Here is a 16,238-nt window from a genome sequence, read left to right on the forward strand (position 1 = left end):
TATGTCTTTCATCTGCTGCATTAAATTTCCTTGTCCAACCACTGTGTCTACAGTCCTTAATGTTGCCTGATCAATGTTGAGAAATATAGGCAGTTACTTATCATACCGTCAGGGAGATATGTAATTGGCTACAAATATTCTGCAGCTTGACAACCTTACACAGCCAGTGTAATTAAGAACGATATCTTCAGTGTAGAGAACAAGGAGTCCTGGAAGAGATGGTTTGGCTACCACAGAGCCCTGATCTCAACATCATCAAGTCTGTTTGGGATTATATGAAGAGAACAAAAGATTTTAGGCAGCCTACATCCACAGAAGATCTGTGGTTAGTTCTCCAAGATGTTTGGAACAACCTACCTGCCGATTTCCTTCAAAAACTGTGTGCAAGTGTACCTAGAAGAATTGATGCTGAAGGCAAAGGGTAGTCACACCAAATATTGATTTGATTTAGATTTGTCTTCTGTCCGCTCACTTTACATTTTGTAAATTGATAAACATAAGCGATATATATATATATATATATATTTTTTTTTTAAAGCATTCTTAATGTACAGCATTTTTTCACACCTGCCTAAAATGTTTGCACAGTACTGTATGTACAGTAAATGACATAAAAACGTAAAGTGTATGTAAAGCCAAAACTTTTCTTTTAGATTTAGATAGAGATAGAAGAGAGATAGATATAGAGTGGAGAATGGTTATGACCCCCTGTCAGTTTTTTTGCTTTTGCTGTCTGTCTTATCTCGGGGAAAGTTCCCTTCACTTCTTGCCCAAGTTACACAACAGAAAGTGAGGGGACATCTCTGGTTGTCACCGAAACAGATTTTGGCATTGCCCTTACCTATTGTTCTTGTGACAACTCAGAAAATTGTGGATTACCCATCACTTAGCCACACCATAGACAATAGTCACCAGTGCAAATAAAGAGGGTGAAATGTTCCAGTATGAATGCACACTACAATAAAAAAACAAAAAGCCTTTTGGCTTTGCATACACTTTAAAGTGGAACCCACTTGCTGTCATGTTGGGGGGGATGCGGGCAAGTTCTGTATAGTAACATGTTACATGTTTCTCCCTAAATACAGGTGAACCTTTGTGTCATGTAGCTAAAGGTGAACCTAGTCTTTAAGTGGTCAAAAAATTGGCCTAGTGCACATGGCACAGCTGGTACCCCTAGGGATGTTTAAATATACCAGTCTGTAAAGAAGTATAATACAATAAATGTATTCATCAAAAATATATTACATACATGTATGTAATATATATGTATGTAATATATTTTTGATGAATACATTTATTGTATTATATTTCTTTATGGACTGGTATATTTAAACATCCCTAGGGGTACCGGCTGTGCCATGTGCACTAGGCCAATTTTTTGAGCATTGTTTTACTGGGATGCGATTTACTAGCCCAGTGTTGATCGCCAGCCTGCACGAATTATATTGATTTTTTAGTCTTTAAGTGGCTTCACTCATGTCACACCACCTGTTGGTTTTACCAAAAGTATTTATAGAGTAAAGTATAAGGCAATTTTATTTTTAAGTTTTTGATAGTGTGGAGAGGGATTACAACACCTGTAATATTTGAATTTCTGTCTGTGGCCCTGTTAAGGGGATTCTACCTCTCTTGTTGTCCCATTTACCATTATCATTGAAAGTAAAAGAAAATACCAAATTTTGGTTTGTCCCCAGAAAAGTAATTGAGGATAAATCTTCCAATGGGGACATTGTTCTGGTGATCTGGGGGTCCCCAAGGAATTCCTTTAATTTTCTGGGATTTCCTCTCACTTCCTGTTTGGCTAAGGGACAGGAAGTGAGGGGAAATATCAGCAATGGGACACAGATGATGAAAAAAAAAAAATCAGAAGGGGTTATAACCCTCCCTTACTCTTCCAAGAAGGAAAAACATTTTTTTTTCCCTATAGTTCTACTTTAATTCAATGATAAGACTGTTAATTTTTATTCTACTCCACAGCTTCCAAGCCTGGTGCCGCCATTAATGCCAACCATGATGCTACCAGCAGTAACAACCACAGCCTCTTCAATGGTGAGTATTCTGGATTTCAGTCTTTTTTGTTATAGAAAAGTGGGTTTTACAGAAAACTCCAATATATAGGAACAATTAATAGGTACAATATAAACCTCTTGCAGGAGGATTAATTTCATAATGTAGTGTGTCCATATCCTACAAAGATAACTTGATGTTAAAATAACAAGATACTATTGCAGGAATTAATGTCCACAGATGGGAGAATTAGGAGCTGAGTACTCCATGCTATATTGGTAATACATGTAATATTAGTATTCAGTACAGTTTCTTTTTTTATTTCACATGCTTTTATATAAATATTGCTTCTTTCACTCTTAAAGATTTCAGTGTGTTGTTTAACTGAGTTGTACAGTTGATAGATCAAATTAAAGGTGGACAAAGTTCTGAAATTATTTATCTATGTCTCATTTTTTTACATCACAGTAACCTAAATATATCATAATGGCAACAGAAACTACCCAAATGACCCTGATCAAAAGTTTACTTACCCCAGTTCTTAATACCGTATATTGCCCCCTTTAACAGCTTGAAGTTTTTTGTGGTATTTGTGGATGAGGCTCTTTATTTTCTCAGATGGTAAAGCTGCCCATTCCTCTTGGCAAAAAGCCTCCAGTTCCTGTAAATTCTTGGGCTGTCTTGCATAAACTGCACGTTTGAGATCTCCCCAGAGTGGTCAATGATATTGAGGTCAGGAGACTGAGATGGCCACTCCAGAATCTTCACTTTATTCTGCTGCAGCTAATGACAGGTCAACTTGGCTTTGCATTTTGGATCATTGTCATGTTGTAATATCCAAGTACGTCCCATGCGCAGCTTCCTGGCTGATGAATGCAAATGTTTTTCCAGTATTGTTTTATAACATACTGCATTCATTTTGCCATCAATTTTGACCAAATTTCCTGTGCCTTTGTAGCTCACACATCCCCCAAACATCAGCGATCCAACTATGTACCTTTCATCACAGGCCTTGTTGACTCCTCTCCAAATGTAGCGTTTATGGTTGTGGCCAAAAAGCAAAGTTTTGGTCTCATCACTCCAAATTACTTTGTACCAGAAGGTTTGCGGCTTGTATCTGTGCTGTTTGCTGTATTGTAAGTGGGATACTTTGTGGCATTTGCGTAGTAATGGCTTTCTTCTGGCGATTCGACCATGCAGCCCATCTTTCTTCAAGTGCCTCCTTATTGTGCATCTTGAAACAGCCACACAACATGTTTTCAGAGAGTCCTGTATTTCACCTGAAGTTATTTATGGGTTTTTCTTTGCATCCCAGACAATTTTCCTGGCAGTTGTGACTGAAATTTTAGTTGGTCTACCTGACCATGGTTTGGTTTTAACTGAACCCCTAATTTTTCACTTCTTGATAAGAGTTTGAACACTGCTGATTGACATTCTCAATTCCTTGGATATCTTTTGATATCCCTTTCCTGTTTTATACAATTCAACTACCTTTTCCTGCAGATTGCTTTCCCCATGACTCAGAATCCAGAAACATCAGTGCAGCACTGGATGAAAGATGCAAGGGTCTGTCAGGAGTCCAGGAACTCATGTAAATCATTAGAGTTTGAACACTGCTGATTGTCATTCTCAATTCCTTGGATAGCTTTTTTATACAGTTCAACTACCTTGTCAAAGGATCTGCGGGAAAAGGTAGTTGAACTGTACAAAACAGGAAAGAGATATAAAAAGATATCCAAGGGGGGCGGAGCTAGCATCCGGCATGTGAGCAGCACCGAGTCAGAGCTCCGTGCAGGACAACAGATCCTTCGGCAATCCTGGGTGTCACTGACACTGATCCTGCTCCACACAGCCTCCGTTATACTACCGTGACCCGGCGGAACACAGTGGTATGGTGAAATACGGGCGCACACCTCGGGAATCTCCTGCGGAGCGCCTCTCTCAGTTTGTATGGGGCTCTCAAGATGGCGGCGGCCATGAGGCAGACGAACAAGGCCCGTGTACCACGCAGCAGAGCGGCGCTGGGGAATCCTCCACACATCCTGACAAGGTGAGCCCGCTAACCCCTAGAGCTGAGGGACTACGCAGGGGCACCTCCAAAGACAGGCTACCGAGGGGAGAACTAGCAAGGATGGCACATGCAGAGGGGGAGGATGAGCCCTCCCTGAAACAGATTATGGAAGCGATATGCACATGCTAGGCCACCCTAACTGAACATATTGATGGCATAAGAGCTGAAATGTCTTTCCTAAAGAATGATGTCCAGAACATTAGAGAAAGGGCCACCGAAGCTGAAAGACGAATTAGTGACCTGGAAGATGTAGTGCGCCCACTGGAACATAAAGTGCAAAATATTCAATATGAAGTGCATGCTCATACTGATAAGCTGGGGGACATGGAAGACCGCAAATTCTCCTGTGCTCTGGTTTCTTGGTCTTTAAAATGTGATATATACAGTTTGGAATGGTGTAGTCACTAAGTCTTGCAGCCCTCCTTTAGAACATTGGGTGTTCAAATACTAAAAAGAGAAAATACAAAGAAGGGGAAGGCGCACTGACCTAGTGCATTACCATAAAACAGCTTTATTTAAAATTGAATCAAATAGCAAAATGGCTACTCACAAACAAGTATTGATCACAAGCAAAATCAATACAAATAAATCCATCGCACCAAACGTTTGGCGACTCCAGACCAGATGTCCGAGGAATTTGGTGAATACCTCTACGGAAATGGCTAACGCGTTTCGGGAGTGACCCCCTTTCTTCAGAGCCAAAAAGGGCAATGGTCAGATGTTTTATGGTAATGCACTAGGTCAGTGCGCCTTCCCCTTCTTTGGACATGGAAGACCGTCAGAGGAGGAACGATATTCGCCTTGTCGGTTTCCCTGAAAAGGCTGAGGGCAAACAACCTGAAGATTTCCTTGAATTATGGCTTAAGGATAATATGGCGGAAACCACCTTTTCGCGCCTGTTTGCCATTGAGAGGGCTCACAGGGTGCCATCGAAACCTCCTCCTCCTGGTGCCCACCCACGCCCGATGATAGCCCGGATCCTGCACTTTAGAGACCGTGAAAGCATCCTGCGTGCTGCGCGCACAATAGGGAGCCTGCAATATAATGGAAACAGAATCTCTATATATCCTGACTTCTCTGCTGCTACACAGAAGCAAAGAGCTAGCTTTGTACATGTTAAGAAGAGGCTTAGAGATCTACAAGTGGCCTATAGTATGCTCTACCCGGCGAAGCTGAGAGTGGTAGATGGGGGTAAAGTGTCCTTTTTTAACTCCCCTACTGAAGCATCACGATGGCTGGATGTTATTGGGCGCCCGCACCCTGAAGCTGGCAGCTGATTACATAGTCTACATTCTTTGACCAAACCTGCAATACCATGACACCTTTCCTTGATGTTAGCCAGGAGGCTGAAGATTAATTCCTTTGTTCTATGGTGACACTGCAATTACTAAGTGCCTAGTCCTGCGCTGCTCTGTCTGATCTCCAGACGCACCGCCTTTACCGCTCCTCCACAATCAGTTGGGGGAATTTTTTTCTCCCTCTGTACTTTTCCCTTCATTTTGACTGTTTTTCTATTTTTTCTTTGTTTATTTAAAAAAAAAAATTCTCCTTTTGGCTGACCTTTTATACCACAAATATTTTTTTTATTATTCCTTTTTTTTTGTGTGGTTTGTTTGAGGGAGTGAGGGTCGCCTTTCTGACTGTACTCTGCACTATACTATTCTAGGACTTGATCCCTTTGTGGGGTTCCCCTGGAAAGGGACAGTGGGCACAGAAGAAGGCAGAGCTTTTACCCTGTACATGAGGAGAACATTCTTATTGCCTCTTTCCCCTCTTATCTCTCCCTATCTCAGGAACCCCCTCCCCTCCCTTTTTTCCCCTCTTTTTGGGCTTCTCTCCCCCCCCCCCCTTTTTATTTTTTACTTTTTATCTTTATTTTTCCTTTCTTTTTTGTTTTTATTTTTCTTGATGTTCTGTGCTTTTTAGTTGAATACGACCTATGACCCCATGAGGTCGATATAGCTATGGGTATAGGCTCACAACATGTTTGGGTTGTGTGCAGGGTGGGATGGGTTGGGTAGTTCTGTTGTGCTGGTTGGTGCTGTGTGCTGTTGTCTCTCTCTGTTTGTACCCCCTCAGGCTGTAAAAGTTGGCCCAGACCTGGATAGGTAATGCTCTCCCGATGCATTTGTTACATTATAATTGTCTTATGCATGGTACGTGAAATAAGTATATTATCATGGAATGTTCGTGGTATGAACTCAAAGGTAAAACGTTCCCTTGTCTTTGACTTTATACGACGATATAAACCACATATAATCCTGCTTCAGGAAACACATCTCCAGGGCTCTAAGGTTATGGCTCTGAAAAAAGCCAATATTATGAGAGTCATACATGCTGAATACTCTACGTACTCCAGAGGGGTGGCTATTTTAGTCACAAAAAAAGCAGCAGCTCATATTCTGCAGGTTAAATCTGACCCTAGTGGCAGATATGCTATTTTGGTTTGTCAATTGTTTAATGTGTGCTTGACTCTGGTATGTGTGTATGTTTCGCCCCCATTCTCCTTCCAAATCCTGGACAGTATCATCCATGAAGCTGTAATGATAGCACAAGGCCCGCTGCTGTTGATGGGAGATTTTAATGTGGTGTCGGATGGGGTTCTGGACAGGCACGGGTGTGCATCTGGCTCACGTAATACTCTGGCATCATGGCTGGACAGCTATGCTCTTACAGACGTGTGGCGTTACAAACACCCCGGGGTCAGCGCATACTCGTGCCACTCGGAGACCCATAAGACGTTGACTAGAATTGATATGCTCCTATCCTCATTGGATGGTCTCCCCATTATCTCCAGGGTTAGGTACCTTCCCAGGGCACTGTCGGACCACTCGCCTTTGGAGGTCACGTTGGACCTAAATATTCCCACTGGGAGACGACAATGGCGACTGCAAACACAGTGGCTGCAGGAGGAATATGTGACGCTGAAATGCAAGGAGGCTATGGGTCACTATTGGAGGGAGAATGGTGCTGTGACTACGATACACACTCAATGGGAGGCCTTTAAAGCTACCATGAGAGGGATTTTTGCAAAAGAGACGAAAGATTTTGCAAGGGCCCTGGACTGGGAGGTGAAACAACTAGAATGTGACATTACTCTTGCGGAAAAAGCATACATACAGGACCCATCCCCTGACGCTTATAAAGCATGGCAGGATCTGACGAGACAATTTAGATTGCTTTTGACGGACCGGACCACAAAGAAACAGCTCAGGCAAACCAGCTCCATTTTTGAATTTGGGGACAAGGGTGGTCGCTTGCTAGCCTTTCTGGCGAGACCTCTATATGCCCCTACATCTGTATTAAGTATCAGACGCCCAGCGGGTGACCTAGTGACTGATACGCAGGATATTCTGAACACCTTTTTAAATTTTTACTGTGATCTCTATCAATCCCAATCCAACTGTACAGACCGAGACCTCTTCTCATATTTAGAGGATATTGACCTTCCCCTGCTGCCCCTAGAGGACAGTACTATTTTAGAGCAGTCTATCACCTCTGAGGAAATAGCTGGTGCCATTTCCTCCTTCAGACCGGGCAAGTCACCTGGATTGGACGGTTTTCCGGCAGAATGGTACCAGCTCCATGCGGAGAGTTTAATCCCTCGCCTTTTAAAAGTGTTTGTGGCTGCGGAAAAAGAGGGCATCTTGCCGGAATCCATGCGTGAAGCTTTGATCGTTCTGATTCCAAAGCCCGGCAAGGACCCACAAGAATGTGAATCGTATAGACCGATCTCTTTGATCAATACTGACGCCAAAATACTGGCCAAAATTTTGGCCGGTAGGTTGCAGTCGGTGATTCTCAAACTGATCAACTCCGATCAAACGGGTTTTATCCCAGGCCGATGCACTCAAATGAACCTCAGGAGACTCTATGTAAATATGCAAATTTCCCATACTAATATTGGTAGCTGAGTGATAGCCTCCCTAGATACAAAAAAGGCCTTTGATTCGGTCGAGTGGAAATACATGTTCTCTCTGCTGGATAAAATGGGTTTTGGACCGAGATTTGTGAATTGGGTTAGATTACTGTATAACGATCCCAGGGCTTGTATCAGGGTGAATGGACATATTTCAGACTCTTTTCAGATTGGGAGAGGAACACGGCAGGGATGTCCCCTGTCCCCTCTCCTTTTTGCTCTGGCTATAGAGCCACTGTCTGCCAAGCTTAGGACTCGGGGTGACATTGAGGGACTTTTGGTCGGGGAGTTGGAGGAACGTGCTTCGTTATATGCAGACGATATGCTGCTTTATCTTGGGGACCCCCACCAATCGTTAGCTAATGCATTCTGGGTGATTGAGGAATTCTGAGACTTTTCGGGGTTTCGGATCAACTGGGCCAAATCAACGCTGTTTGCCCTAGACCCACAACCAGATTTAGTGCCCCCTCCTCGCTGTCCTCTGATAGTCACAACCCAATTTAAATACCTGGGGATACAAGTGAAATTACCCGTCGAGTCATTCACGGAGGTGAATCTATGGCCGGTAATTCGAGACTTTAGAGACAAAATACAAAAATGGAAGGAACTCCCGCTCACTTTATTGGGAAGAGCTAACTTATTCAAAATGATTTATCTCCCAAAATTTCTATACATACTCTCCAACGCCTCGCGCTTTATCCCTAAAAAGACTTTCGGTTATATTGACTCCTTGCTGACCTCGTTTTTGTGGGGGGGGGGGCAAGGCAGCACGAGTTTCGCTGAACATTCTGCAACTACCGGTGGGGAGAGGGGGGCTGGCAATCCCTAATCTTCGCATGTACTACTTGGCGTCGCAATTAGTCCAGGCTCATTGGCGAATGTTTCCGCAGCTGAGCAACGCTGCGACTGCTGTGGAGGCAGCTGCTGCCTCCTCCTATGAGACACTCTTGAATTTTTCTTGCGAGGTGAAGTACCAACGGAATGTGGCATGACTGTACTCAAACCGGCTAAACAGGTGCTAGAGACATGTACAAGGCATATACAGGATGCACCCTCCTATCTATCCCCTAATGCCCCCCTGTGGTTTAATCCCTGCTTAAGAGACTTTTTTCTCCTGGACGATGGGCATAGGTGGGCGAGGTATGGCCTTGTCTATTTACATCAGCTGTTTGATGAAGGGGGCCTTAAAACCATTGCACAATTAAAAAGGGAATTGAATATTCCCGACTCATGGGCATTCCAGTATGCCAGACTGAAACATGCGGCTCACGCTCAATTTGGGCCTGGGCCAATATTTTTGGAAAACACGAGAGTGGAAAAATTACTTGCAGAACCGGAGCACACCAAACGTGTCTCTACCTACTATGCGGTTCTTATGACCAAAAAACTGCCCAGTGAGGAAAAAATGAGGAGCAGATGGACAGAGGTGATTCCAGAGTTGACTGGAGCCCAGTGGGAGGCAGTTCTAGCCTCCTATGGGCATACAGTCATCTCAGCTCGGGACAAACTTATACAGTTACGATACCTTCACCAAATGTATTGTACTCCACACAGACTATTTAGGATGGGCAGAAGAGATGACCCTACTTGCCACAAGTGCCAGGTGGCAGCTGGCATTTTTATTCACATGGTGTGGGAGTATGGTAAGATACGACCGCTATGGTCACAGGTGTCCCAGTTTATTGCAGGCACTTTTGACCTTCCGAATATATGTAGCCCACTCTTGGGACTCCTGGGGGTAATAGAGGATGAGGTGATGAATAATAATACGAGACAATTCCTGCGATTGCTGTATTATTATGTCAGAAAACGTATAGTTTTGAACTGGATTAAGAGGGAGGTTCTTACCCTATCTGCATGGAAAGGTCTGGTCAATGCAAATGTTACCCTGTACAAGATGACTTATGAAGCAAGAGGTAGTAAGAAAAAATTTAACAAAATATGGGGTAGATGGATAAATTCTAAGGAAACTACACCATGTGACACCTAAGGGACACAACTATATACCATTGTCAAATATTATTTCATGAGAGATGTTATTGGTGAGGGCATATCTGGGAGGGGGGGGGGGGAGATGTCAGCGCACGGCACGGATAAATGTGGGGGAATTAACCCCCATAGTTTTGGTTTATAAATTGTTTATAGGTTTGTTCTTTGTTTACTGATGATGAACGATATGATCTGTAATAAATATGGGTAAATGGTTAAGTGTTCAATGGAAAAAAAAAAAAGCTCTATGTGCTAACATATTTTTGCCTGCGGACCGTGCAACCTTGTAAACGGTCCATACTTCCGCTATCTTGTTGTCTGTGGTTGAGAATATACCTTGTAAATGTTGCCTTCTTTTTATGTTTGTACACTTGGCGAATAAAACTGTTTAAAAAAAAAGATATCCAAGAAATTGAGAATGCCAATCAGCAGTGTTCAAACTCTAATCAAGAAGTGGAAAATAAGGGGTTCTGTTGAAACCAAACGACTGTCAGGTAGACAAACTAAAATTTCAGCCACAACTGCTAGGAAAATTGTTTGGGATGCAAAGAAAACCCCACAAATAACTTCAGGTGAAGTACAGGACTCTCTGAAAACATGTGGTGTGGCTGTTTCAAGATGCACAATAAGGAGGCACTTGAAGAAATATGGGCTGCATGGTCGAGTCACCAGTAGAAAGCCATTACTACGCAAACGCCACAAAGTATCCCGCTTACAAAACACCAACAGCACAGAGACTTCTGGCACAGTCATTTGGAGTGATGAGACCAAAATTTTACTTTTTGGCCGCAACCATAAATGCTTCATTTGGAGAGGAGTCAACAAGGCCTATAATGAAAGGTACACCATTCTTACTGTGAAACACAGAGGTGGAACGCTGATGTTTTGGGGATGTGTGAGCTACAAAGGCACAGGAAATTTGGTCAAAATTGATGGCAAGATGAATGCAGTATGTTATCAAAAAATACCAGGGAAACATTTGCATTCATCAGCCAGGAAGCTGCGCATGAGACGTACCAACATGACAATGATCCAAAACACAAGGCCAAGTCGACCTGTCATTGGCTGCAGCAGAATAAAGTGAAGGTTCACTCTCCTGACCTCAATATCATTGAGCCACTCTGGGGAGATCTGCAGTTCATACAAGACAGCCCAAGAATTTACAGGAACTGGAGGCTTTTTGCCAAGAGGAAAGGGCAGCTTTACCGTCTTATGCCCCGTACACACGAGAGGGATTAAGTCTGACAGACCTCCAAAGGAGTTCCGCCAGAGTTCCGACGGAGTTCTGGCGGATTTTTCGACCGAACGGACTTGACCACACACCATCACACCAAACTCCGACGGAGTCGAACGTGATGACGTACGACTGGATTCGACGTAGGAAGTTCATAGACAGTAGCCAATAGCTGCCCTAGCGTCGGTATTAGTCCGTTGGAGTAGCACACACACGAGCAAATTTTTCTAAGGGGACCGGGTCCGGCGGAGTTCCGACGGGAAAATTTAAAGCATGCTTCATTTCTAAAGTCCGTCAGACTTTGGCGAATCAAAAGTCCGTTGCAGCCCACACACGATCGGATAGTCTGACGGACTCGGTCCGTCGGAGTTTGGATGTCGAAAAGTCCGCTCGTGTGTACGGGGCATTAGAAGATAAAGAGCCTCATCTACAAATACCACAAAAGGCTTCAAGCTGTCATTGATGTTAAAGGGGGCAATACAAAACTGGGGTATGTAAACTTTTGATCAGGGTCATTTGGGTAGTTTCTGTTGTGATTATGATTTAAAAAGAGTAAACACAGTTGATTGATAATAAATGGCTTTAGCCAAACACAAACCATGAGTGAAAGAAATGTTTTTGTTTTATCATTCATATTCTCTGAAAAATGGCCAAGAAATCATGCCAGGGTATATAAACTTATGAGCACAAGTGTGTATATATATATATGGTAGAGCTGCCCGATTAATCGTTAAAAAAACGTGATCTCGATTCACCCCCCCCCCCTACCATCTCTTCCCTGAGAGTAGGCTATTCTTTCATATAAACAAGTGGAGAGATTATCTGCTTACTCAGCTGTCAAAGAAAACATCCTGGGCAATCTGCCAAGTGTAGAACTTGAAACATTGTAACTAACTCTTACTTCTTAGATCAAAGGGAAAGAACTTCTTGTGCAAACAAATAATCTGGGCAGTCTGCCAAGCTTTTGTGTAAATGCAGGAAGTTTAACCACTTAAAGTCTAAATCTTTTCCTGACACTTCTTTCTTAAGTTAAAATCAATATTTTTTGATAGAAAATTACTTGGAACCCCCAAACATTATATATATATATATATATATATATATATATATATATATATATATATATATATATATAAGAGACCCTAGGGAATAAAATGGCAATTGCTGCAATATTTTATGTCACACTGTATTTGCCTAGCAGCCTTTCAAATGCAACTTTTTGGGAACAAATACACTTCAATAAATAAAAAAAAAAAACGAAACAGTAAAGTTAGCACAATTTTATTTGTTTTAATGTGAAAGATGATACGCCGCGAGAATCGTGAGAGAATCTTCTAAGCAAAAAAAAATCGAATTTTACCCAGAATCGTGCAGCTCTAATATATGGGTGCACATATACTTAAACTACATACTGTGATAGGAATGCACTTTTTTCTGTGACAATGATCATTTAAGTTTCTGTGTACACAAGTAATATGTGGATTTTTCTTTTGGCAGGTGACAGCTCCAGGAGTAATAGAGCCTGTCAGCTGTGAGTATCTGCTCCAAGGAGAGCATAAACGGGCCACAAAAGGGAGAAATAGAGGAGGGGGTCAACAACATTTTGCACATTAAATGTAAATTTACAAACAACCAGTGTGCCATTTAACAATAGCATATCATAGAACTTAGATCAGTCCCAATTACTGCACCTTCAGACCACAGGTCAGCCCCAGTTCCCCGAACCTTCAGACCTCAAATAGCCCCAATTCCTGCAGCTTTATACCTCAGATCAGCCTCAGTTTGCACCTTCAGGAAGGCAGGGGGTTTTCCTTCAGTGCTGATGCTGATGGTTCAAATAGGAAAAGGGTAGACAGATGGGCTTCTTCACGTAACAAGGCCTGAAGCCGAAGATGGGCCTAAGCTGGTACTGAGAGGAGAGGGCTGGCTATTGAACCTTAGCCCGTGTACACACGGTCGGACATTCCGATTGACAATGTCCGATAGGACCGTGTTGTCGGATAATCCGACAATGTATGGGCTCCATCGGACTGTTTCCATCGGAGTATCCGACGGACCAAGTTTTCCAGCTTTTTTTTCCGACAACATGATCCGATTGGACTTTGTCCGATCATGTGTAGAGAATTCCGATCGGACAAAGTGCCAGGCATGCTCAGATCAAATTCCTAGACCAAAGCTATTGGCTACTAGCCTGAACGTAGTCTCGTCCTAACGAAATAACGTCATCACATTCCGAACGATCAGATTTTCTGACAACTTTGTCCGACTGTGTGTATGCAACAGTTTCGGACAAAATACGTTGGACAAAATCCGACGGATTTTGTTGTCGGAATGTCCGACCGTGTGTACAAGGGCTTAGTGTTAGGGACCAATGTGACCATAAATATGTGGAATGTCACGGAAAATCCAAGCACAGGTTCAGTATAAATAATAGAATCTATTAAAAGGTAAGCAAATATACAAAGTAAATGCATCTCCAATATGGCAAACAGTGTACAAACCAGCAACCAAAACTACAGTGACACACAACAAATTATATATATGTGTGGGATAAAATCGTTATCGTAATAAGACAGGGTCATACACGGGAAATCAAGCAGATGTGGTTGGGAGGAAGACTGAACAAGAAGAGGGTGACAGGAGATAGAGAGAGCAGGCGGGAAGGGATCCGGCTGCAGGGCAGGGGTCCAGGAACGGATGGAGAGTACAGGATACAGGATTCAGGCTACAGGATTCAGGAACACAGGTCTGTGCACATGGATAAAATACCAAGGCGAGGTGTGCTAGTAATCACCAGGTTTAAATGTGCTTCCTGCAATCAGTATCAAGTGATGCCTGATTGCAGGAGATGATGTCAACTCCAGACTGGTGAGATTCACCCGCTGGTGGACGCTGGAACTGCAACCCATAGGTCTGGCAGCCACCAGCAGGTGAAACCTTTTCCTAACACTTATGCCCAGTACACACGGTTGGACATTCCGACAACAAAATCCATGGGATTTTTTCCTAAACTGGTGTTGCATATACACGGTCGGACAAAGTTGTCAGAAAGTCCGATCGTTCTGAATATGATGACGTTCCTTCATTACGATGGGACTACGTTGAGGCTAGTAGCCAATAGCTTTGGTCTCGTAATTTGATCTGAGCATGCGTGGCACTTTGTCCAGTCGGAATTCTCTACAAACGATCAGATTTTTTTGTCGGAAAATTTGAGATCCTGCTCTCAAATTTTTTCTGTTTGGATTTCCGACGGAAAAAGTCCAATAGAGCCCACACACGATTGGATTTTCTGAAAATATAATCCGATCAGACCTTTTCTATTTCCAACAGGGTGTACAGGACATTAGACATGTAAGGCAGGCCTCTCTGAAACATGATGTTGATAGGTATGGCTCAGAAAGACAGGCCAAAGTTTGAAATTGACAGCCCATGGCGGCAGTACTGTATTTGTGGGGAGCAGGGGCTCAGCAGGAGCCAGTCTGTGGCTACACACATACCACATGACAAGCATCTTGGTGCCACTGGAAGTGACATCACATGCCCGCTGTGACACACTTGCCTTATATTGCCTATCACTGCTGAGTATGATTCAGCTCTTTCACATATAGAGCTCATCTAATGAATTTCTTTGATTTACTAATATTATAAACATTATTTTTTTGTGTATGTATTTTTAGCAGCAGTGCCAGCTCCATCGGTGAGTACATTAGTAATTAATCTACCCCTAATCACTATATGCAGTTTTACTCTTTATCTTTCCAAGGTTCAATTCAGAAAAGCATAATGCGTGTTTTATTTTCAGTGCATAGATAAAATAACTGCATGTTTATTGTTTTTTTTGCCTAGGGCTTGTGATTTACACACCTCTGCCACACAGCACAATGGGGTAAATGACACACACATTTCCTGATTCAGTTATGCAACTTTCTATGTCACCTCTGTTTTTTCATTCTGGTTAATGAACATTGGATGAATTAATCTTTCTGGCTTTACATTGTGGCAGAGATGTGCTTCATCACAGCCGCCAGCATTGGAAGCTTGTTTATGACTGGGGATAATTCTAGGAGAGGTAGAATTTTTCAACAGCATAGATTCAGAAAGAAAATCCTCCCACTTCACATATCTGGATATCTGTGGTATTGTGCTGCACTAGAATACTGAAAAAATCTATAGCCAAAACTTTTTAAAATTTTTTTTTGGATAGAGCGAGAATGGGTTAAAACCTCTATTGTTTTTACTGCTTCTGTAGACCTATTGGGGAGATTTCCTTGTATTTCCTGTCCAGATGGAAGAATATAATATGAACAGTAAAGCTGTTCATAGACGGTTCAAATCTTGGCCGATTAGCAGGAACTGATGAAGATTCGGACCACATATGGGCAGGCTGAATGTATCCAAGTTAATTGATTGGCTTTCCCCACCATCAGAACAAAATGGCTCAGCGGCAGAGATTTCCCTGTCAACACTGTCTGGTTGCAGGAAAGAAATTTGCTCTGTCATTGGCCGGCCTAAGTGAGGGACAATCTCCAAGAAAACACAGATTGCAATAAAACCACTCCTTTTAGTGCAGTAGGGGAAAGCTAGAACTCCTGACAGCAATTTATTGCAGTCTTTGTTCCCATTTGAAATTTTCCCACTTTTCACTGGCTGTAACACCCCCTCCCCTCTGTATCCAAAACAAAAAAAAATTACTTTAAAGTAAATTGAGTAAACTTTCTGACTTTAGAGATGTTGCAGTGAATGGATTGTATTAGCAATCAACTGTTTGATTTTTCTTGGTCATTCAATGCAATGCTTGCTCTCGAAATCCAGAGGCACTCAATAGCCAGGGCTGGTGGCAGTCAGTAGTATAATGTAGGGACAGGCACAGGTCATTGCATTGCAGTAGATGGTAAGTGTAATCCAGAAACAGACAGAGGTCAGGGCAGACAACGGTCAACAAGCATAATCCAAAGACAGGCAGGAGTCATCATGGAGGAGGCTTTCCTGTAGGCTGCACGGAGGCAGTGACAGACGGT

General features: G+C 42.7%; 1 protein-coding gene across 8 annotated transcripts in view; it reads left to right on the forward strand.

Moving 5' to 3' along the window:
• Positions 1 to 16,238, forward strand: part of PRPF40B (pre-mRNA processing factor 40B) — a 140,333-nt gene that overhangs the window by 15,795 nt on the left and 108,300 nt on the right. For 6 of the 8 annotated variants that reach the window (XM_077483286.1, XM_077483287.1, XM_077483292.1 and 3 more), the window contains exons 4-6: positions 1,978 to 2,049; positions 12,718 to 12,751; positions 14,898 to 14,917. In XM_077483286.1, coding sequence (XP_077339412.1) covers positions 1,978 to 2,049; positions 12,718 to 12,751; positions 14,898 to 14,917 — 126 coding nt within the window. Of the gene's footprint in view, positions 1 to 1,977; positions 2,050 to 12,717; positions 12,752 to 14,897; positions 14,918 to 15,066; positions 15,107 to 16,238 lie in introns of those variants that run through there. The other 2 variants (XM_077483288.1, XM_077483293.1) reach the window with 2 other exon arrangements.

Source organism: Lithobates pipiens, unplaced genomic scaffold (genome assembly GCF_037356315.1).
Source record: "Lithobates pipiens isolate NorthernLeopardFrog02 unplaced genomic scaffold, aLitPip1_a1.2 Scaffold_16, whole genome shotgun sequence".
NCBI lineage: Eukaryota > Metazoa > Chordata > Amphibia > Anura > Ranidae > Lithobates > Lithobates pipiens.